Raw genomic sequence first — 25,773 nt, 5'->3', positions numbered from 1 at the left:
GTTTTAAAAACATTACTATTTAATCTTTAATTTAAACGAAATAAATTTCAAAACGGAACACCATAAATTTACCTACTAGACAAATGTCACAGTATCTGACGTTTCTAATGTTTTGATGTTTTATTTTTATCCAATCATAGATAAAGATAACGTTTTTCTGTTTTAAATTGTTCAACAAGTCCGTGATAGCGAGCTATAATTGTGTACAATTTCTAAGGAAGTAATTTTGTAATTCTTTTAATTGGCTGACCTCACGTCCAATTCAGTGTCGTAGCCCACGCATGCACGCAAACATACGAGTGAAAATCATGCAATCTCGTTGTTATAGGAAGTAACTCCAGAATTGGAAGAGACCTTACTGTGTGCAGTCAACCGAGGTTAGTTATCGATCTCACAATATTAGTCACATTTTAAGCAGGTTTTTAGTAAGTTGTGACTCGTTTTAATGTTAAAGCTTTTTTGTACATTTTAATATAAGTACCTTAACTCGTGTTTATTTACTGATCTGCAGGAGAGACTACAAAATCAACAGGTAATTTTAAATAATATGTGATTAATTAATATTGGAACTTTTCCAAATAATACTCTTTATGTTTAATGAAGCTTATGGAGACTAAAATATAACTTCTTCCTTTTTTTGTTTAGAAATATTTGTACTTATCAACTTAAAACATTAGAAACTTACTAACTTAAAGAGAGCTTTTTTCATTATTCAACATTTTATTTTGCAGAATGTCTCGTCTAAAACCACAATGGCAATTACAAGCACTGGCTGCCCAAAAGAGGGATAATGAGTTACGCAAGGCCGAAGAACTTAAAAAGGTGGCAAATTATTTTGAACTAAACACTAATAAATCAAGGCATCATGAACAGTGGACAACTGAAGGATATTATGAAAAAGCCAACAAAGAAGCTGAATTGCTTAGTGTAAAAAAAATTAGAACAGCGTAAGTTTGCAGTATATATTAGATTTTATTTAAAAAAATTACTTAATTTTATATGTATATTTTGTTCAGATATACATTACTGGATTTTGGTATATTAAATAACATAAATTTATTTGGTATATTAATTTTTAAATTTAAATTATATTGCAGTCAGTTAGAGGAGAGGCGAAGGAAACTAGAGCTAATGTTATTTCAAGAGAACATGCAATACCAAGAAGAAATAAAAGCATTAGCCTCACAACCAAAGTTCTATAAAAATGGGTATCACAATAAATTATTTAAATTATAACATTAAATTATTCTTATTTAGTTGTAATTGCCTTTATTTTATACCTTTATTATTTATTATTATATATATTATATACTTTATTTATATTTAAATATAGATGGTATATTTTATGTAAAATTAAAGTAAAAAGTAGTGATGCTGTAAATTATTAGATGCATGGATTTAGATAAAATTATATCTAAACTATAATGTTTTGTTAAATATTTGTTTATTTATTAAAGTATAAAATTATAATGTTGATTCTTTTTTTTTAAGTGACTACACAATTTTAAATTGTTTTCCATGTTTTACATGCACAAGTAACAAGAAATATTTGGAAACATGAATATTGGACTATAGCAAAACTAACACACTCTTTGAAAATTACCCAAGAGCTCTAACCAATTATTTTATACATCCTTATCAAGCGATATCTAAATTGCCTAGTTATATTTATAGTGTAGTTCCTCTTTTTTGTTTGTACTTTTTCATTTATAAATTATGTATGCAATAAAGAATTTTATCTATCTATCTATGCTTATTGTTACAATTTTGTATTTTGTGAGCTTTGACACAGGGATATTTGTACGATTTTCTATTGCTAATGTAAAATGCTTCAAGCACACTCCACAGACATTGTCTTGTCGGAATACTAAAACATGATATCTTATTGTTTAGTTGGTCTATTACAGAACACGTCAACTGCAGTACCATCTACCACATTAAATAATATTTTCAAAATTTCCAACAACCCATTAAACTATACACAATATTTTTTTCTCAAAATATACAAATATTCAACTTATAGACTTAATAAAACCAGATATAAATAAATAAGTTAGACTTATTAAAAGCAATTATTTTAGATCATATCTCAATAAAGTACCTACTTCAACTCTACAAGAGATCAATCAAGGTATAATGGAGAAAGAGGAACAACTTCGCAAACAGGAGGCAGAGTTGAAGTTACACCATGCGTGGAGATTGAGACAACCGGAGTTAAGAGCCGCTAGCTCTTATATAGCCAACGGGAAATTAAAATCTGCTTGGTGATTGTTTTTTTTTTTTTTTTTGCTATATATTTAATGAAATTGAAAATTTTGTGAACTCTTAACAATAATGTTAAATAATATTTAGATACTCTCTCCATCGTTGGAGGCCAGTTGTGACGCATGGTGACAAGTGGGTGACTGTAAACGCGACAGAATGTGGGTTCAATTGGCACTCGAAGGAGTCCATTATTTAATATTTTCATCTCTTCACTCTGTTATCAAGACAAACAACCGCGGTGAGTTCCACCACTCGACACGCAATGCTCCCACAATTTATTTCTATTCTTAAAAAATATTATTTCTTAGTAGGTTTTTTAAAGTTTTCTTTGGTAAATTAAATGCCCCTCAGACTGTGTTATAATGCCCCTGTCTTATGTTGCTCTTATCGTTGTTTTCGTGATATTTTTGTAGTTGTAATTTGATTTTTGTTTTGAATTGGTTGAGTCGACTACAATATTAGTCAGATAGGTTAGACTTGATCTATCTTATCTTAACTTCAGCTGGGTTCTGGGTAGTCACGACCTATCGATCGTACTGTGCTAAATATATTTTGGATTTCAACATGTTTCATTCTAAAGGATGGAACAAATAGTAGAGAAAGAGATGCAGAAGAAGAAAGACGAAGAGAAAACTCGTAAAGTTTTAGAGCAAAGGGACGAGGCGCTGCGCCGCCAGATACAGATAGAGGAAGAGCGGTTGAAAGAAAAAGAACTTCAGATGAAGGTATTGGTTTTTTAATACCGTATATGAATAGAATTTTAAAAACTCAATATTTATAACAAAATTGCTTTATTATATAAACATAAATTTTTAATAACAATTTTATTTTCACAATTTTAAATAAACAATTTTATTTTCAGGAACTTAGAAACAGTTTGGAAGGACAAATAGCCGAATTAAGTGAGAAAGAGATGGTCGTAAAGAAATTACGTAAGCTCGAAGAAAGAGAAAGAATGATATTAGAAGAGTTACAATTCCTAACGTGCGAAAGAGAAAGAGAACATGCAAAGCTTGTAGCGAACCGAGACGATCATATGATAAACATGGGGTTACATAAGTATAAGTTGAAAAGAAAAGTTATTTCAGTTCTTAGTGAAATTGATTTAGAGCTTAAAATACTGGAGAAAATAAGGCATAGTGCCTTAACGGTACGATGTTTTTTATATTGTGTCACTATAATTTTTTTTTTTTTAGTTTTACGCTGTATCCCGCATATAGCAGGGTAGGCAAAGGAAACCTTTCTCTGTCTTTCCTTCTAGATTTTTTCGAGTGGGAATCGAACCCAGCACCTGCCGTAACAGTTATACAACGACGCTATCGAGTCACGCCTCTACGTAATATTGTAATTTTTAAAATATTTACAGGATTACGAAGCTAATCGCGATAAATGCGCAAATTACAAGCGTGTATTAGACGCTGCCTTGCAAGAATTAGAGGAGAACAGAGATAGAGAGCGACAGAGACAGAAGAACATCGAAGCTATGTACGATGGGGAAGCGAGACAGATATACGAAAAGCAGGATAAGGTAATTCTAAAATTATTTAGACTTATGATTATTGTGATTTTTTTGCCATAAATAGCAATGAAAGTATCTCACTTTTCTCTTTATTTTCAAGACATGGCGCATTAGCGATTCTACAGAATTTTTTGGCGGTATCTGTACTTTAACTTTAAACAAATATATTCGTGTAAATGTTGTTTTTTAAACAATTAAAATTTGTGTGGTGGACTCCAGACTATTATAGGTGGGCATGGTCCACCCGGCTTTCCCCCCCATCCTACGTCCATGATTAAGCGATAAAATCATTCTCTTGAGTGGATACAAAACCCACAACCCTTGCGTATACGGTTAGACGCTAGTTGCTGTGCATTGATGGCCGCTCAAATTCTCATCTCATAGTACAATGATGCAGGCAGCCATATTGTAATAATAATTTAAACTTACTCCTTTGGCGGCAAGTGGGGAACGGAGTGTCTTAACTCTAAGTTCCCTCTGCCTACCCTGTTGTGAGGGATACAGAGTGAAGCTGATTTTTCTAAATTTCTCTACTAAACTCAAAAATTCTTTGTTTACGCCAAGTTCTTTTGATAAAGAGTCAGTCTCACCAGCAATTTGGATATAGACATACACACGTTATATATATATATATATATTTTTTAAGTTGATCCATTTTACTTAATTTAAATATTATTTCCTGCAGCTCTGGGCAAAAGAACGTGAAGCACGAAGTAATCTCATGAAGGAAGTCATAGTAACTCTTAAGAAACAGATAGAAGAGAAGATCGAAGCGAATATTCGTTTGCAGAAAGAAAATGTTCTAGAACGAGAGAAAATTCTTGAACAAATGGACAGCTTCCATCAGGAAGTGCAAGTTAAAGAGAGGGAAACTCAAGTATGTGTAAATGACGTACTTTCTTTATTCATTGTAGTGTACTGATACAGAGTTTATTATGTAGACTGGAAATGCGATGGTTGTAGGTTCGAGTCCCACTCGAGGGTATGGTTATATTTATGTTTCCACTATGGTAAATAAAGTTTCACCATTTAACTCGCAATGTTTTGAATAGTAAGAGAAAATTTGATAACAGAGTGTATTAACACTAAGTTACCTCTTTCCACCTTCTTTTCTTTAACTACTATCGCTTTTTATATTACATGATATTGACATTTTATATCACATGAAAAAACAAAGAGTAGAGAATCAAATTCGTCAATAACTTTCTAATTGCAGCTAAAGAATTCCCAATATTCAACAATAACAGCATTACAAAGTCAACTTAACGGACTTCGTATACAAAAGGAGCAGATAGAAGAATTATCAAACCGTGAAGCGGAAATGCGAGAAGCAGCAATACACGAACGACTGTTGCGCTCTGAGATAGCTAAAGCACAAAGAGAAGGGAATACACAGGCTTGGGCGTAAAAGGTCTGGTCTGGTCAGTTATTGCTTAATTTGACAAAGTTCACACGAACTTTATTATTATTTTAACCTATCAACTTGACACATCATCAACTTATTTAATAGAAACTAATAAAGTAAAAACTAAACCAATGACAGGTTGTGGGTTCAATACCCACTCAAGGAAAATCAATATTTAATATTTTTATTTCTTCACTCCGGTAACTACACAAGTGAGGGAATTCAACTACCTGCGTAGTTGAATTCCCTCACTCGACACACAATGCTGCTAGAATTCTGCTGAAAGTGGATGAGTGTCTTAACACAAGGCTTTCTCTGCCTACCTTGCTACGAGCAGGATACAGCTTGAAGCTAAAACAACGAGAATAACAAAAAAATGTATTGAATGGACACTGATAAATATTTTACTATACAGGATGGAAGAGGCAGCGCTTCTTTTACTGAAACTGCATATAGGGTAAAATATTTCAAACCCAGAATTAAAAAAAATAATCAAGGTACCTCAACGGTTTGGACGTAGGATTTTTTTTACATTTCACGATTTTTATCCATACCTGTATTTCGTACAATTCCACCCTGTATAAACTCTGACATTTTTTACAATATTGTTATGAATTTGACATTTGTAGTAATATTATATCCAAGGAATATATATTTCTATCTGTTAAACTAGGATCTTTATAAGCAATGACGACAGAACTGAAGTTTTTAAAGTAACTTGTCAGTATTATTATTTAGCACAGGTTTTTTAGACCTTTATTTAAGTTAATAATAATGTAATGTGTCTTTAAATATTATTGCGCTTTACTATGAGTGATATAAGAAAAATATATATTTTTGTGATGAATTACATATATATTCTTTAAGATTTAATTATTTAAGGCGATATTAGTTGTAAGGCTGAAATATTTAAATAGAAAATTGAATTAAAAATAACAGAGTAAGTCAAAAAAGTGTTTTTTTTCTTTTCATAGTATTGAATTATTCTTATATTATCTTGACAGGTTATATAAATTTTTGTTTAGCAAAATATTATATATTATTAAATATTAATATTAATATTAAATAATAAATAATATTATTATTAAATAATAATAATAATATTAGTATACAGTGCATAAATAAACAATTTACAATTTTTATATTTTGTCTGTAAAACAACAGTGAATTGAAATTTTCAAATTTTGAAGTATAAATTCTGACCAACTCCATATTTATAAAATTCTAATACTATTTATTTTATAATAAAAAATCCAGAAGTGTGTGTACCAGAGTTTTTTGATTTATATTCTGCATAAATGTTTGTTGTTTTTTGCACCAGTACTTAGCAAAATAAATGTGAGTTCCTATAGGAATGTAAGTAATGTAAGAATAAGTAAAGTGAAATGCTTTTTATTACTTATAATATTATATTTACAATACAACAGGCGGCCTTATCGTTAATTAAACCACCTATTGAAGCTACGAACCTTCGGGTAGAATACAGATTACAGAATTTATTCTGAAATAGATAGAGATGCACAGATTAAATGTAAATTTAAAAACTATTAAAGTGTAATAAAATTATTTTATATGGAATGGTATGTTGTTTGTTTACTTTATTATATATCTCACGTTTTCTTAAATTTATATACTTCGTTATGAATTCAATTATTAAACTTAAGAAAAACGTTTAAAATAATTACATAAATTGGTTTCTTCTGTAAAAGTAATATTAAACTATATTTTTTAATAATGATTTCTATTTAGCCTTAATTAATTTATATGTTTTCGGTAAAAGTCGGTTTACGGACTATAATTTTACATGATAACTTCATTTTATGAATTGAAAACAATTATTATTATTTATACATACAATTCTCGATTTTTAACATCATTTTATTATAGAGACATCTAGCAAGAATTTGAAACACTAACTTCCATTGTTCAGAAATATTCTTATACATAATATAGATAGTAGCGCCACCTATTGACCGAATTTAAAAGAATACGGCCGAGAGTGTTAGTGATAGTATTACTATCAAACACTCAAAAGATGGCGCCATCGTCATCTCAATCGTAGGTTTGAGGTACTTTATCAATTTACTCAAAGATTAAAGCGCCATCTATTAAATATTAATAATGACTAGATAATATGCGGTACAACCTACAAAACAAGTTGCAAAACATTTTTTTGTACCAAAATACATATATGATTTTTCCAAAAAATTTATAAAGCTCTTTTGATTGTAATGGTTGTGTAAATTATAATTTTTTATGAAATCTGCGTCATTCGGTGATTTTAGTACAGGTTTTATAATTATTTTTTTAAGTCTCTTTCTTATTAAGCTTTCTTCAATTACACAAGTGTGCGGAATCATTATGTTTTACTATAACAAGCGGGATATCGTGGAGCTTAAAAATAAAATAAATTAATAATTTATTTAATAATTTTGTTTTCAATTTTCAATGTTTAAAATCTAGTTTATTACTGTCACGCTGTATCCCGCACAGCAGGGTAAGCAGAGAGAAGCTAGTGTTAAGATACTCCATTGTCCATTTTCCATTGAATACTGAATAATTAAAATCTAATCTAGAACCTAAGCTAAATCTGTTGCCCATGTTCGTTACATAATTTCCATCTGCAGGTTCTTCTGCTATTATAGATTACGCTGATATTTGCTATTCATATGCTAAAAGAAGACCTGACTAACTTGACTGATTTCTAAATATGTGTATTTGAGTCCGATTCCCGTCGTTAGTTGCATTAGTTACTTATTCGCCTGCACCGCAATCTGCTTATTCTCAAAAATATTTTTTACATTTTAACATTACCTCTGCTTCTTATTTTGGAGAGTGTTTTTAATTGCCACTTGGAAATGTTAAGTGATAGGCCACTATTCTGTCCATCTAAGATGCCTTGAATTCTCTACACTCCACACCTGTTCCTATGAAAAATAATTCACAAGTCAGGCTGCGGTTTTACGGCACTCCCTTCCTAATTCTATACTGATTGACAATTCGCAAAACAGTATAGAATTAGCAAATTATAATTATTATATATTTAAATATACCTATGTGTTTGTAGGTTTACTGTTATTAGCATAATAGTCGCTTCAATTAACTTAACATTTCTCACATACAAAGGTTTCTCTTAGAGATCTCTTTTGTGCCTACACATGTTTATGTACCTAGTAAACCGAGGGAAACCAGGAACCTAGTATTAAGATGTTTCGTTCCTCATTTTCTGCCAACTTCTGAAAGCATTACGTATTGAGTGGTGGAACTTAACTGGTGTAACTGCGCTTTGTCTGACGCGCAGAAGTAGAGAGAGGGAAGAAATAAAATAAAAATCAAATAAATCAGCTTCACGCTGTATCCCGCACACAGCAGGGTAAGTAGAGGGAATCTAGTGTTAGAACACTCCGTTCACCACTTTCCGCCAAATTTTTCGAGGCATTGTGTATTGAGTGGCGGAACTTTTGCCGGTCTTTTGCCTTGGTGCCCTGCGCCACGACAACCTCGTATGAACTTAATGAACTTGATTAAAGAAAAAAAAAATTAATGTGCTATTTTATTTGGAAAGCTTTATGTTATGATGTTTAAAAGAAAAAAAAATCTTTTTCTCCTTTTAGGGCGCCAATCGTAGCGCATGGGCGTGTAAACGCGACAGATTATAGGTTCAATTCCCATTCGAGAAAATTAAATATTTAATATTATCAAGACGCCGTTGTGGAGCCTGAGGCACAAAGGTGTGCCTGTAACGCGACGATTGTGGGTTCGATTTCCACTCTCATTCGGGATAATGAATTATTATTTATCAATATTTTTATTTCTTCGCTTTAGTGCCGAGGCAAAACTGTTTTTTTTTCAGTTATGTGCATTTACCTATTAGTAAGTATTATAAGGCATTACAATATTAGTTCTAATACGAACAATATAATTAAACAACTAACAAAAATTACAAAACTAAACTTTACATATCGACTCTACATATTCTTAAATCGATTTTGGATGACCCTGTTTCTGCCAGAATTCGAGACATTACCTCTTTAGTGCTGAAGATCAGAAAAGAGGGAATGGTTATAGGTATCTTTAATAAAAAATATATGATAATTATCATCACACAACCATCACGCTTATAGTCAGACACTGTCCTACTGGGTTGCTGTTACGCTGTAGTTACCCCGCATATAGTAGGGTATGCGGAGGGAACTTAGTTTTAGGACACTCCGTTACCCATTTTCCGCCGAATTCAAGGCATACTGTGTGGAGTAATGGAACTCAACACCTTGTTTTATCGTACCAAAGCGGAGAAATGGTTAATAATTTATAGGTAGATATATATATAATAATTTCCGCATTTGGGGATTGAATCCGCATTCGAGATAGTTTTAAGATACTGTCTCATTGAGCATCGTATAAAATTGTATAAGAAAATAGTAGGTACGTTTTTGTACGTACATGCTTTAATAATTTTAGAAAACTCTATACTACTTATATATAAATTTAAGATAATTTTAGCATTAGATGTAAGTCATTAAAAAAAATAATCAACTTCAAAATCATATTAATATGCACATAGTTAAGCAAAAACTGTATTGAAAATAATAATTTAATTCTTGTATATACAATACAATACAATATACTTATATAAAGAAGATTGAAAAATAATAAGTGAAACTATTGATACTTAGGTACCTACCTACATATATGTACATCTTTATTCAATTTTCTCTAAAAATAACGGATTTTAAGTAGTCAACAGATAGGTATAAGTAGAAATATTTTCGTTTCCTCTGCTCTGGTAACGAGAGAAAAGCGTCACGTAGAGTTCCGCCACTCAAAACGAAATGCTTCCAGGATTCGGCGGAAAGTGGGGAATGGAAGTATCTCAATGAGAGCGGAGTGTCTCCCCTCTTCCTACCCTGCCAAATGCGGGACATAGTGTCAAGCTAAAAAAAACATAGTTATGTCGACAATAATTTTTAAATATTAAATACGCATTACAATATTATAAAATAAATTACACACATAGAAAATAAAGATATAAAACTATAAAAACCTAAAGAACCTGAAAACATATTTCAAAACGGGCAACCCACTCATGTAACAAACACTCAACCGAAACTCTACAAAAATAAAAAAAAGACCAAACATATCTCAGAAGGCGGTCGCACGTCTAACGCCCCATACGCCGTCAAAACACCATAAAAGAAGGGAACCTAGAGTGAAATGGGAACCCAAAAATCCAGTCTATAATTACACAGCTACTATACAGCCAATTTAAATTTACCGACGCACGTGTCCCACAGAACTAAACACAACCAAACAACACGCACGGAAAAAACGTCCAAAAGCGTTGGCGCCACCCCGTGGTCCTACTGGCTGGTTGCCGTGACCACGCCCACCAACCGCTACTGTCGCTATCTCTTTCGCACACATGTATAGTGTGTTTATTCTATCTTTGTCTATAGAGTTTTGTGGTGAAAAAGCGGTAGGCGAGCGATGGTAGAGCGATCAGTACGCGTCTAGCTGTCGCGCGTGTCGGTTGTCCCCGTGTCGGGTTGTGTCTGTGCAGTGTCGTGTCAGGGTGTCGAAGTGGCGGGATTCCTTGCCGCAGGACGGGGGGCACATGCCCCCTTCCACCAGCACCACATTGGTAAAAGTCAGTGTCTCGTGATTTGAAAAATTGAATTTTTTGTGTTTGAAAAATTGAACTTTGTGTGCAGCAATGCCAACGTATGGAGGTTGTTTTGTTTTTTTTTCTCTACATTTATTTTCCTGTTTATTATTTATTTTTTGTTTATATAAGTGTACGCATGATTAATATAAACAAAAATACTACAATTAAAATTAGAAATGTCTTAAAAGTTTTAAAAAGTCATTCGTTTATATATATTATATGCTCTACATATAGTCATAATAGAAACACTAAGACATACAAACGTATAACACGTCTAAATATTTATTTTAAACTACAACTATTAATTGACCTACCTATTTATAAAATATAAGGTAATCTAACTATTAATATTTCTTAACACAACAAAAATAAATTTTAATATATATATTTGAAATTAATTTATGCAAATTGTTTTGCATTACACGAGTAAAGTTAGATATTTTAGGCCTATGTTGACGGCGCTAGTATTCATGTGAAATTCGCAACACATACAAGAGAAAACGGTAAAAGCTCGATGTCAAATATAAATATTCTAAAATCTGAATATTCACTAGGTATACATATATAGTATAAGCTAATACAATATTAACTATAGTTTCTAAAAGTTTAGTAAATAAGTAATTCAAATATATAACTGCATTTTTTTCTATAAACAAATCATTATCATAGTTTTAAGAATATCAAAAAAATATATATGGTAGATAATAATTATAAGCTAATACTATCTAAATTAAATATAAATTGTATAATTACAACATACCTAGCAAGATTAACATATTATTTATACTGAAAACTGAAACAATGAAATAAGCTTTAATACAGATTATAGAAGTAATTACAAATAATGAAACAGATTAACTGTATTTTTTTTATCTCTTGTGCCACAGATACAATATCACTTCAATATTAAATGTCACAGTAAATTACAAATTTGTGTATATTTTTTTATTGCAAAGAAGTAATTTGAAAGCTGTACCGATATTTTTATTATTGTAAAAAATTGCAATAGACTTAGCTATATAATTTAATTTATTTAGGATTCTAATTCTTAATAGATGCACAAAAATATTATAACAGGCTATAGGTGTGTCATGTTGTAATATAAGGAACATAGTTTTATATATAATAGTTATTTCATCAGCATATATTTTTTAAGAGAAATTAGAATAAAGTAAGTGCAAGTGACAAAATTCTAAATGTAAAATAATCAGTAATAACATATTGTAGATGTCGAAAATTATTTAGTTATTTTTGTTAGTTACAACTAGAGACAAATTGTAATTACAAAAAAGTTCTACAACTTAGTTTTTTAGTTAAATACTTGCAAAATCTTTGGCACACTTAAAATATTTCTAGCACTGACCAAATAAAAAAAAACAATGATTTTATGGATTAAAACACTGACTCCACGTAATCGGCTTTTGGTTTTAGTCATTTTACTCGACTCCTAAAGTATCACTTAAAGATGCAAAGCCGTTATTTTAAACATCTTTGTATCATTTACAAGAATTTCAAAAATGGAACGGACACTGTTTCAACGATTTAGTTTGATTTTTTAACAGTTTATGTTAAGTGAGCGGAATTAAGATGGCAGGGATTAGGTTTTGGGAAAAAATGGTGGGTTTTTTGTAGATACAATGGTTTAACACTTTAAAATAGAAAGAAACTGATAGAAAATAATATCTTGGATTAAATAATTTTCTTTGTATGCTTAAGTATGTGTACCGTAATAACATTAAATAGAGAAATGTAGATAAATTTATTAATTTTAGTAATTATTTAAATAAAACATGTGTAGAGGCACAAAGTGTGACTGTTAAATCCAGAATTCTGCAGAAAGTAGGCAACGGAGTGTTTTAACACTTAGTTGCCAAAGAATAGAGATGATTTATCGCTTATTTTTTGTTAAAAAGTTAATAAAAAATATTTTAAGCATATCTATTTAGATATTATGTTATACAATGTTAGTAAACACCTGTTGTGGTTAAGTAATGAGTACTATCATGCTTATTAGTGAGCCCGGATCCTTTGCAAATTGGTTTAGCGGTTTTTCCGTAATTGGAAGACAAACACTTATTTCCACATGCACTCATAATGTATTCACTTCACGCTGTTTATATGAGGTGTGTGGTATTTGCCTTTTTTTCTTGTAGAACATCTTGAAAATAATTTATTTTATTTAATCTGTAAAGTGTGTTTAATATAGGTGATTTTGTGCATATTTACAATTTTTTAGATAATATTTTGGTACAATATATATGAAGTAGACAAAAATAATTATTAAAAAAGTATTGTACAGTTTTTAGTATCGAACAAAAAAAGAACTCGTGCAGATTTCTGAACGTGCCTGAAATGACGCGCGACCAATTGGAAATTTCGATTTGAATATGGAATATAAAACGACCTTCATAAATTTTACTAATAAATGTCAACTTTTTGAACTCAAAAGAAATGACGCCAGAAATTTGAATTGAGAATTGAGACCTATTTTTAGTTTATTTTTTATTTTAATAAAAATATTATTGTAAGTATTTTATGTAATTAAACTATTTATTTTAATTATTAAATGACTAAAGCAATAAGTTTTTAATCGTACGGGATGTTTTACGGGAAATTGGGAAAAATACAGTAGAACTAAAAAAAGAAAATAAATGCATATAAAATATTAAAGGTATTATAGATTCGTTTGTCAAGCCGGGTTTTTTAAAACATTTTTTATGTTTATCATTTCGTGTAAAAAATATAAAATTATTAGTGTTTTAAGTTGCATTTTCTATTTAGTCCAATGAGCTTTTTTTAGCAGTTTTACTTACGGGTGTTGTTTTCTATGTTGTACATTATTTTAAATTTTATAGAAAGGGAAAAAGCATTTTTGTTTATACTCAAAAATTACTGCATCTATGCAAGTCAAAATTGAAAAAAAAATAATAGTCACTAATTTAAGCCCTAGAGAAAATTTATCCGTACAGATATATAATTAATTATAGATTAATTATTAAAGTATTATATACCTTAATGCTCTACAATTAGACAACTCCATACTATGCTGTTATTAGTCCTATAACAAATTCATTAAAAAAAAAAACAAAATATTATATTAAATTATTAACTATTTCAAAATACGGTATGCATTACTTAACTTTGGATTTTGGTTAGAATTTTTAAAATATTAAAACAATTGGACAAAAAGAGGAAGAGTTCCTCTTTTTGTCTTTGTCCTATCATAAACATTTCATCATAAATATTTTTATGGAACATTAAAGTTATATTTTAACTGGAATAATTTATACATTTCATATAATACTTAATATATTAAGTGAACTATATATCTTGTTTGTCTTATTAATAATTATTCATGATTTAAGAAAAATAGTCATTTTAAGTAGAATAATAATATTTAATAATACTATGTGTTTTATATTTACATAGTAAACGAAAAAAGTAAAAATCTTGTCAATATAAATAGTACTAAGTATATATCTTATTTAAAAATGAATAAAAATTATTATTGCGTAAATAAAATTTAAAACCATATTAAAAATATATTAGGCCACATACACATATAATTGAGGCCGTCTTAGTTCAGTGGCACAAGCATGTAACTATAAACACGACGGTCGTGGTTTCAATACCCAGTCGGTTCATTAATGATTATTTACTAGTATTTTCATTTTTTCGCTCTGGCAACAATGCAACACGCAAAACCCTAACGAATCCGGCGGAAAGTAGGAAACGGTCTTAACGGATCTCTGCCAACCCGCTATAAGCGGGATAGCGCGTGACAGCTTCACGCAAAACAAATATTAGCTCGATATATATAATGTTAGGTTAGGTGCCTACACGATTTACAAAATCGAACGGCCATGTACGTGGTAATAACGTATGCTAATAAAACTTTATTCAACTAAGCTTTATCGATCGTAAAACAAAATCCTATTATAGTGCAAGGCAGTGTAGTGCTCTGTGCTACCGATTTGCGATAAAGGGAAGTATATACTCGTATGTAAACTACCTACCTACTACACTTTTATAGGTAGTTTTTAAATTGCGAAATTTTACATTTAGGTAGTAGGTAGGTAGGTATATTTGTTGAAGGGAGATTTATAATTTGAGTTTCTTAAATTATAAATGCCAATGAAAATCTATAAAGAAATTACTGATATAGTATGTATACATAAATTCTATACTAGGTTCATAAATATGGCGGCGCACCGACAAGAATTGTCTTTAATTCCGGCTGGAAAAAGAGAACTGAGTGTCTTGACACTTGGTTCTCTCTTTTATTATTGTAAATTATACACAGAATTTTATTATCATTTATTGTCATTATATTTTACTTTTTCCAATGATGGATAATATAGAGTAATTTTGTTAAATGATATTTTATTTTTTAATTTACATCCTAAGTAAATAGGTAGTAGATAACTATTGAATCATTGTTTAAATGATATAAGGTAAATATAAAATAATAAATTACACAAACTGATGGCAGTACTTAAGTGATATAATAGATTATGATATTTTGTCTCTATTTTAACTATTTCACCAATTTTAAGTCCATTCTGTGCTAAGTTGACTATTCGTGGAAGGTGACTTACTCCTTTGTTACTTATTAAATTATGCACACAATAAAGTTAATAAAAGGTAATAAAATAAAAACAAATCTTAGTTACTCGTTTTTAAATACATATATCCTGTCTATATCTTATTAATATTATAAATGTGAAAGTTTATGACTAGAAACTAGTTGACGGATTTAGATGAAACTTAAAATACAAAAAAATATATATAAATCAGATTACAATATAAGTACAAAGGCTATAGGTATATATAATAATAAGTTTAAGCGGACGAAGCCGCGGTTACGTCGCTAGTATTACTAGTTAGGCAATCCGTTCCTCGATTTCTGTCGAATTCTGGAGGCATTGTATGTTAAGTGGTGGAACTCATTTCCACGCTTTGCGTCGACACCAGAGCCAAGAAGAGAGCCATTTCCTCGTGTGGGTCCCTTTGTGTTTGTGCCCCTGCGCCAGGACTGGCCTCAAGTATAACCTTAAACTAATATAACCTCCGTTGCCCACAGGACGTGGCGAAGCAGGCGGCGCCATGGCCTGCGCCGGCTGCGAGAAGCCCATCCTGGACAAATTCCTGCTGCACGTGCTGGAGCGGGCGTGGCACGCGGCGTGCGTGCGCTGTGCCGACTGCCGCGCGCCTCTGGCTGATAAGTGCTATTCTAGAGATAACAAATTGTTCTGTAGAAACGATTTCTTTAGGTAAGTTTTGGTTGAATTAAAACGGAAATGTTTGTTTTTTTTTATATTTATATATTTTATCTGTTGTCCTCAAACTTTTTTTAAAAAATTAAATCCTATATTAATAGCACAAGCCGCTAATATACTGATTGACTAAAGCAAAAGAGCCACCTCTTTTGCTTTAGTCATCAGTTGGATGTTTGGAAAAAATTTAAGTCTAAACTGATTTTTTTTATATGTAGGTATTTGCAAATTTACATCAAAATATGTGACAACTAAGCCTTACTTACTACTGAAATTACTTACATATGGCATTAAACACTAAATTAACGCATAATAAAAATGTATAATAATAAATATTCAATGAATATAGTATTTTTATTGTCAATATTTTTTTAATACTGTAGGTACTTATATCAGTGATATTTTTTTTATTTACAATGTAATATTAAATAAATGATAATAATAAATGTGTATTTCAATAATTGTTGATATTAGTGTAGTGCAAAACTTTTAAAAAAATCCTTAAATTACTATTTACCTTACCGAGGACGCTTATTATTAAACTTAAACAAAAAATAGATTTAAAAAACAAAATAAAATAATTCAAAAAGTTTTTCAAAAACTTTACTTAGATTCAGAGTTAAGTTTATTTTCTAGAAATTAATTCAAATAAAAAAGAAGGTTAATTGATGATTTTTTAAAAGGAAGTAAGCCATTTATTATCTGTTGCGCGAAGTGAATCGCATGTTCGTGATAAATGGTGTACCGTTTATGTTATATTTGTTCTCACATTATAAAAAAGTGCACTTGCAAACTTACAAACCATAGATTTTGTAATAGATTAAAAATATATTCTTAATAGTGAGGTTGCTTATCTATCTATCTATAAGTAGATTTTTCTTTTTAGCCTCACGCTTTTTTAGCATCCCGTAAATAGCAGGGTAGAAGGCAAAGGGAACCTGGGAACCTAATGTTGAGACAGTATTCTGACAGTATTGCGTGCTTAGTGACGGAATTCATTCCTTGAGTGGGAATCGAACCCACAATCTGCCTTGCCAGTCTACACGCTTGTGCTCCTGTGCTACGAGGAAATTTAACTCAATTATATAAGTTTACTATGAAAGAAAAGATTTTAATAGTATAATTTTATTCTTAGGCAAGTATTTCATAAACTTGATACATGTAGGTAAGCATGTATATACTATATCTACTAAATAGGAAAATAGTAGGAGGGCTATACATTTGAGCATATTTTTTTGTTTTTTTTTGTATTGTATTATCTCATCATGGCCTAAAATAGAATACAATGAAAATAAACAACAAAAACTATCCAGAGAGTTCCGACACTAGCGTTGTAAATTCATTAGAAAAATCATAATACAAAAGGTTAGGACCGCGTGTGCATATAAAATAGGCATGAACTTAACTTACGCACACAATCAATTTATTATTAAAGAAATATATAGAATAATTTCATTATTTAGCTTAATACAAATATACTTATTTTTCATCTATCAATAGTTTGCTAAACTATATAACTATTAATTTCTATAGATTGTGGGTTGTGGGTTCACTTCCCATTCGACAAAATGAAAATTTAGTATTTTTATTTTCTCGATTTGGTAGGCTGAGACAGAGCGCGGCGTTTAGTTCCGCCACTCAACACGCAATAGGTATTTTCAGAATTGGAAAAGTGAGGAACGGAATATCTTAACTTTAGTTTCCCTCTGCCTATCTGCTATCTGCGTGAAACAGCGTGAAGCAAAAAAAAAGCAATAATATCATAAAAGCTATTATAACTTTGTTTGATATTAACAAAAACAATGTGATCGCAACAGTTGTTTTTCAAGTTGTTTGTTTTTTAATAAAGCTCCATTTTTATGTTCTAACTACAGATAACTAATAATCATTATTAACCATAATCTTTATATTTTACTAAAAAGTGACATTAGGATCTACTATTAAATTATATGACACCAAAAAAGGAAAAAAAAAAACAATTTTGGTCGCAGGTCAGCGGAAAGAGGTTCACTCACCGCTTCCGTTCTGTAATGCCTTAATTTCATTGTCTATAATTTATAAAGAAGTTTACATTAGTCATTCATACATTATTTTTTGTATGAAAATTCCAGAATTTATTGTGGTATTTTTTAAAATTTTTATAGGGAACCTAGTACCTAGTAAGACATTCCTTTCCCCAAAGCCGGACTTATGTCTTGTTGCCAGGGCGAAAAAATAATAATGTTAATTATTTCACTCTTGAAATAAAAACTCAAGTTGGGTTTCTGCAATAAAAACAGAAAACAACATTAAAAGCTTTTACTCCAGGTGATTTGTTAGTTTAATTATAATTTTATATCAATTTAATATTTTACATTACAACTGACATTGCAGACATTGAGAACACGACATATTCAAATTTAAGAAAAATGACGCTTCGAGTAAATGAGGATCGTTATTTTTCTTATACATTAATAAATAATATTTAATTTCCCTGAATGGGGATCGAATCTGCAACCATCGCGATACAGTCACACCTTTATGGCGCAGGGCCATGATGGCCAAATTATGTTTTCATTTATGATATGCCATACCTAATGCTTTAATTTTTTATTTACTTATTGTTTTTTAAACATAAAAATGTAACGTAAAAAACCTAACCTGAAAAAATATAGGTTAATTTGAGTGACATCACCATATATATTATGAGTTTATTCGGTGACATTTCCCACTTCCTTTGTTTAAGTGACGTCATTTCCGCCGGAACACAAATCGTCAGTATTGGTCCCATTTTTTTTAGGGCAACCTAACCTCAAATGTTATAATTTTAACGTTATAATTTTCACCATTATTTAAATCTATATTATTTTCTAAGCATTAAAATTAGCGGCAATATTCAAATTAAAATGGCTGAACGCCGAGTCCGTCAATACAATGTTTTATTCATACGGCCTTCCATCGTTTATGTAAATAGCGTTGGTAATCAATCAATGCGATAATAAAAGTATAAAAGACACTGCCGCTAAAGAATTGTTTTGATAAAATAGTATAACTAGTGCTGGAATTACTTATAACAAATAATATTTTTGATATTTATATGGTACGAGGAATATGTGATAAAAGGTGCCTCCCGCTGGAAAATCTGTAAAGGGTTGGATAAAAGAAAAAATAATCAAATATTTATATATATTAATTAAATAATTATTATATTATGATATTATTGTTTAGTTTGCCATATAAAAATGTGGTACAAGTTCAAATCCAATGTTCTCAGCTTGCGTGTTTCAAATGAATCACGATTTGAATATAATTCGTCTTAAAATAAATGACAGTTGTCAATACAAAACGATAAACTAGTTGTTCTAAATAGTCTCATACTATATTCCGTACGAGGTAGAGTAGGAGAAAAATAAACATAGTGTTAAGACACTCCGTTCTCCATTTTCCATAAGACCTTGAGACAATATAACCCTGCATTTTGTGCAGGTTGTATATCAGAGGGGAGCAATAAAAATAATTCATTCCTTAGCTAGAGTGGGGATTGAACCCGTTACCATTGTATTTGCAGTTGCTAGCACTAAACATAGACTAGCTCTAAATATATATTAGATATATATATATCTTAAATTTAAATAAGTATTAAATTTATTATTACTTTTTTACTCCAACATTCGTAACATATTATTAAGTAAATCGAATGCAAATCTTTAAATAATGCGCATACATAATGTTTACATGTTATTCAAACTTGTCATCGTTCTCAGTTAAGAGGTTAAATGATATTTCATATTCTTTTATATATAGAGATTTCTAATTTTTTCTTATAATTAATAAGATAATTTAGTATGTTAATGGCAAGATTTTAGATGTTAGGTATATACAAAAATTAAATAAACTCCTGAGATCCACAAGCGTACGATGACAGTGTCCTTTTCTCTTCAGTTTCTCGCTGTAGTCCGTATGTTGCAGGGTAAGCAGATCGAGGGTAGTTAGGGCACTCCGCTTCCCACTTTCCACCGAATTTTGGAGGCACTGCGTGTTGAGTAGCGGAACTCTCGCGCTTTGCCTCGACACCAAGGCAAAAAAACAAAAATATTTATTATTTAATTTCACAAATTGTAAAACCGACTGGTTTTGGGTTCGATCTCCACTCGAGGAGATTAAATATTTGCTCTGGCGCCTCGAGAAAACGGCGGAAAGTGAGGAACGGAGTGTCTTAACACTAGATTCCCTCTGCCTATCCTGCTATGTGCAGAATACAGCGTGAAGCTGATGTAATTTAATCTATTTGAGTGGGAATCGAACCCACAAACTGTTGCGTTTACAGTTACACGGACGTCAGTATTGCTTCCGATTATAGGTGGATCAATCAATAAATCATCCAAATCATTTGCATATTGCAATAATCTTTCAAAACTCAACGAATGCCAATACACACTGGTACGTTTATAACGTTTATTAATAGCTGGCCTGTCAGTATCTCGTCTTCGCGAGTAGCTCCTAAACTATTTTTATGACTTATAATTTATTAATGTTTGACAGAATATTTGGCAAAGTTAAGTTTTTTATTGCTGGTACAATTTTGTGAAGGTTAGTTTCTTAAGAAATCACAGATTATACTCGTACATATGAGGCCAGGCGTGGTGGAGGAGCACAAGGTTTGGGTTCGATTCTCACTCGCGGAAATTTAATATTTAATATTTTTGTTTTTTTTTTTGTATCTCATGAATTCCGCGAAAACTGGGAAACGGATTTCAAGGTTCCTTCTTCCATATGCGGGATACAGCTTGGAGTTAAAAAATCTTAAAATTTAATTTCTTTTTTCTTTTTATTTTTTTGCAAAAATAGTCTCTTAAGAAATCTCTGGTCATCCACATGATGATGTCGAGCTTCAATTGTTTGAAGCACGCGACGCTATGTTAATAAGCTTGATTATGGAATTAAAACAATAACTAATTATTATAAGAAACATTAGAAAAACGTGGTATTTGGGTTACTAGATTATCTTGAGAAGGTTAATGCCAATAAATTGTTTTTAAATATCTTTGAGGTTATTTTTTTTTTTGTAAATTAAATTAATACATTTTTATACTTATGTATAGGTGTTTTCGTATGTTGGTTAGACTTTATTACTTTTTATCTTTCTTTGCTAAAGTGTTAAAATTGAACATACCGGAATTAATATTAAAATATTGGACAATTTCAAAGAGGTGCAGGTTCAAATCCCGCTATTTTAAAAAAACAACCGCCTGTAGCTAATTCATCTTTCAATTGATTTATTTTAGTTATTGTATAATTGAATAGCTTCTAATTTGTTCTTGAAATACTTGTCCACAGGCGTTACGGAACGAAATGCAGTGGCTGTGGACATGGCATCTCTCCTTCGGACCTGGTTCGAAAAGCGAGAGAGAAAGTGTTCCACTTGAACTGCTTCACCTGCCTCGTGTGTAGAAAACAACTATCTACAGGAGAAGAGTTGTACGTGCTAGATGACAACAAATTCATATGTAAAGAAGATTATTTAGCCGGAAAAGCTCCAACACACTGTAAGTAGATTAAAAATAATAAATAAATATATCAGCTTCACGCTGTATCCCGCATATAACATGTTACGCGTAGGGAATTGGCGGGCTAGAGAGTGTTAAGACACTCCAGTTCCCACTTTCAGCCGAACTCAGCGCAGGGCTTTTGCCTTGTTGCCAGAGCGAAAAAGTGAAAATATTAAGAAATAATAATTCATTCTCTAGAGTGGGTATCGAAACCAGAACCATCGCGTTACAGTCACACCCTTGTGCCATAACGATCTCTAAATAAGTATATTTATTTAAACAATAAAGATATTATTGCGACATGACAATTAAAATTTTTAACACCTAAATTTTTATGAACGCCGTAAAAATAACTTATGTAATTAACGAAAATTCGTAGCAACCGATACGGCTCATAAAATTATGTAAATGACTCGATGAGCTTAAAGTTTTAAATGAGTCTAAATGATCATGTAATTGACGCTATAAGTATATTATTAGGGAAAAAATATTAGAAGGGAAAATGACCTTCATAACCAAATATATAATAGATATAGAGTGTTGCCATATTAAATAAAATAAAATATATGTACAATAGAGCAATTGCTTTGAAATTACTTGTACGCGGCCAAGTTGAGTTTTATTTACGTAATTCCAATCAAAACATGGACACATGGTATCACGTTTGCAACAGCGAGCATTGTGGTTTGAGGAAAAAAATAAATTAGCTTTTATATTGTCCTCACCTCAACTTGGCTCCAATCGATGTCGAATAATTACTTTTCTAAAACACGACCGCGTCCCCTTCCATTTCTGAACGTGACATGTGAGAATTGCATTCTCAGTTCAAAATGCGTTTTTTTATTACAAACAATAAAAGTTTCGGAGCACCCATTTCGAAATCGGATTTTTCGATCAATACCAACCGTAACCGAATCTGGATGAAAAGAAAAAAGAAACAAAAAGATCGACTCTTGGACTTGGACAAAAACTCAACCGCATTACACATTAGCTACGTCTCCAGTCTCCATGCGGTAGTGCCATGGACATCTTTTTTATTTTTTTTATTTACCGCTTTGTCGACGGCAACCTCGACACCTTGATGTGCCATGAAAAAATGACGATTGTAGATATAACGCGAGAATTGTTAGATGAAATTTTAAATAGATAGCTAGTGGTTGTACAAATATTTTGATTGAGGGTTGATCTTGATAGAAACGTGTTAGGGAGTTTGAAAAAGGTCTGATGGGGTTGAAGGGGTTGTTAAAATATGAAACTTATAATTAAGTCAGTACGAATTAAATGTTGTGCATTTATATATTGGTAGTTCGTTATAGCTGATTTTAAGGAAATGAATTAATATGTAGATATATTTTACCCCCTTAATATATTCTGTTTGCACTACTGTCATCTTTAAACATTACTAAAACAATAAGTTTAACTATTCATTAAATGATTAAAGATAAATAATTTTGTATGCAAAATAAAACTAAGTAATTAATACTACAAGTTAACACAATATACATATTATTGTTATCGATTATTAATATACCTATCTTATATATATAAAATCGAAAGGTCACTCACTCATCACGAAATCTCAGAAACTACATGTGCTAGGAATCTCAAATTTTGCATAGGAGTTATTTATAGGATGTAGGTGCTTGCTAAGACGGGAATTTTCAATATTCGACTTCTAAGGGGTTGTTTTTGGGGTCGAAAGTTTGTATGAAACTTCGTTACTACAAATGCTAGGTCTCAAATTTTGCATAGGCGTCACTAGGACGTAGTCATGAAGACAGAAATTAATAATAACATAGTTCACGCGGGTGAAGCCGCGAGCGGGCCGCTAGTATAATATAAAAAACCGCAAATATGACATATTACATATTGGATGCTTTTAATATACATATAACTGGCCACTTCTGACTGATTCTTTTTACTTTTAGAAATATAGTTTGAATTTGGAACGCCTTTTGGTTTTGTATTCTCCACGGAATTACACTACTGGAAGACGGAGGGTGAAGTGATAAGAATTGTTATAAGATTATAAATAGTGACGAATTTAAGACTAAATCAAATAATATTAATAAAGTGTATAATTTATTAATAATATTGTATGAACATTGAGAATAATGCTGAAAATATCGTGATTACGTCAATTGAAATATTATAAATTCAATTCAATAATAATTCACGAAAAGTAAAAGCATCTCTCGCAACTGTTTACCTACACACATAACATGTGCTAGCCCCCGGCGTCGTCTGTTTGCGGAGGGTAATTGTGTTTAGATATTGCTGTTGGAATAATACGGATGAACAAACAGCGTACGGTTGTTTAATGAAAAAGAAATGTTAAAAAAATAACGTTTTAGTACAGAACATATAGAAATGACTTCTGCAGCCATGATTATTTAAAAAAAAATCGTTTTATCTAATTTTATACTATAATATCAGGTATTGTGATAAATAAATATAATATATAGCACAAACAAAAACTTTTTAGAAATTCCATTATACAAGTACATGTCAAAAGTATGAAACAAGGGAAGCACAGATAACATCTCTCCCTTAGTGCAGTGAGCTGATACAGATAATATATATCAAATAAGGAATCGCTTCCACTGGCTGAACTAAACCGTGGATAAGCCTCCACCCGAAGGATAAGCGGCTTACGTGGTTATTGATATGTGTAGTTCTGTAGTTTATTTTAAATCTTTAAGACTTTGTTTGACTAGATTAAAATTGTATACAGTAGATAAAATATATTCTCGCACAGAATATAAAATTAATACGAATAAATTAGTATTACGCTTTCAACGTATTTTAATATGGTTTCTAAGTACCGTTAAGTCTGTATTTACAATACAGACAATATTTCAACCCTATTTACCTTTCAGTATAGGTCTTATAGATTTTAAACAGGCACCAGGTAGATATAGTGTTACATAGATTGTAGATAACTTATTTAGGGTTTTATTGTATTTTTTAGCGGTTAATAAGTTAAAATATTTAATAATTTTAAATTTCAAAATATAATTCCACTTAAGTTGAATGGCTATAAGGATGAAGTGTCTCCTTTCGATGTGCATGCTTGAGATGCTGTCACGATTATTACGCAAGATGCAACCGTAGATGAAGTGCGCTCGCGCCGAGAACTTTATAAATTGCAAGATGTTGTCAGTTGCAAAACTAGTGCTATTCAGTCGTTAGTTGTTCATTCTGCTTGGAAATCTCTGTGTTTTCATATTAATTTTAATTTAATTTTCAATTTTTATGACTAAATCCTTATAACATTATATTTGGAAAAAATAGTTTTTATATAGATAGGTATAATATTTCGTATATATTTTCTAGTTCATTTGGACCAAATTACAGGTTAGTTGTATGAGGCGAACGCGCCAAAGCGAAAGCCAAACAAAAACACACGTCCCCATATCGGTTGCAACACAAACACCCCGGAGCGTGGACTGCAGATATTTGCTCAGCCTACCCTCAAAAGAATAGGTTACGGCATGGATCATATAATATGATGATCATGATTTCTTCACAGCATAAAGTAAAAAAAAAATAGTGTTTTTTTTATGTATAAATTTAAAATGCAAAGTAGGTGTTACAATATAGTTTTATGGTAGTGTTAAATCAATCTCCATCAACGCTGTAGTTAAGTTTTAATATAAAACCTGTTGAAATTATTCTTGATTAGCGTTTTTTTGGAATAAAATTCTTTCTTAATAAAGAAGGTTTTATATATGACTCATATTTCTCTTAAGTTCAATAATAAATTCTTCTTACAATTCACCCCGCGCGTGTGTTTGATTGATAAGCCTTATCGCACATCGCTGAGATGGGGTGTTCCCTATAAATAGTAGGGTGTACCAGTACCAGTAGAATCATGTTATTATAGAAATTCTGCTTAAATTGTAATGTAGTGATAATTCACTATAAAAATTCATATATATTTAGTGATAAATTCGAATATTTTTCATAGCAAAACATCTATCAAATACCTCACTGCCCGAAATCTATTTCAGTAAAAGTATTCACGAACTTCGTCCAACACGAATGTCAACTGGATGAAAAAAATATAAAACACGAAATTACGTCGACGTAAACAAAACCATTGAACCGCAAAG

At 30.9% G+C, this 25,773-nt stretch overlaps 2 protein-coding genes across 7 annotated transcripts in view; both read left to right on the top strand.

The window, feature by feature from the left end:
- Positions 1 to 101: 101 nt before the first annotated feature.
- LOC146540448 (uncharacterized) lies at positions 102 to 6,770 on the top strand. Of its 3 annotated transcripts, XM_085201528.1 has the most exons (10): positions 240 to 377; positions 512 to 532; positions 732 to 947; positions 1,098 to 1,208; positions 2,082 to 2,264; positions 2,846 to 2,990; positions 3,128 to 3,415; positions 3,632 to 3,793; positions 4,470 to 4,661; positions 5,001 to 6,456. In XM_085201528.1, the coding sequence occupies exons 3-10, from the start codon at positions 733 to 735 to the stop codon at positions 5,190 to 5,192; spliced, it is 1,488 nt and encodes a 495-aa protein (XP_085057654.1). In that variant the 5' UTR covers positions 240 to 377; positions 512 to 532; position 732; the 3' UTR covers positions 5,193 to 6,456. The 3 variants fall into 3 exon arrangements, with proteins under 3 accessions (XP_085057636.1, XP_085057654.1, XP_085057644.1); XM_085201510.1 differs by lacking the exon at positions 512 to 532 and having other exon boundaries at positions 102 to 377; positions 5,001 to 6,770; XM_085201518.1 differs by lacking the exon at positions 240 to 377 and having other exon boundaries at positions 391 to 532.
- A 3,909-nt stretch (positions 6,771 to 10,679) lies between these two features.
- The window catches only part of Lim1 (LIM homeobox 1), a 52,814-nt gene continuing 37,720 nt past the window's right edge, over positions 10,680 to 25,773 (top strand). The window contains exons 1-3 of one of the 4 annotated variants that reach the window (XM_085199205.1): positions 10,680 to 10,836; positions 15,938 to 16,127; positions 21,447 to 21,655. In XM_085199205.1, the coding sequence (XP_085055331.1) occupies positions 15,961 to 16,127; positions 21,447 to 21,655 (376 nt within the window). In that variant the 5' untranslated portion in view covers positions 10,680 to 10,836; positions 15,938 to 15,960. Of the gene's footprint in view, positions 10,919 to 15,937; positions 16,128 to 21,446; positions 21,656 to 25,773 lie in introns of all 4 variants that reach the window. The other 3 variants (XM_085199188.1, XM_085199179.1, XM_085199196.1) reach the window with 3 other exon arrangements.

This window comes from Heliconius melpomene, chromosome 2 (assembly GCF_056956725.1).
Source record: "Heliconius melpomene rosina isolate 202511_hmr_F chromosome 2, ASM5695672v1, whole genome shotgun sequence".
Taxonomy (NCBI): Eukaryota; Metazoa; Arthropoda; class Insecta; order Lepidoptera; family Nymphalidae; genus Heliconius; species Heliconius melpomene.
This window is presented reverse-complemented; position numbering and strand designations above follow the sequence as displayed.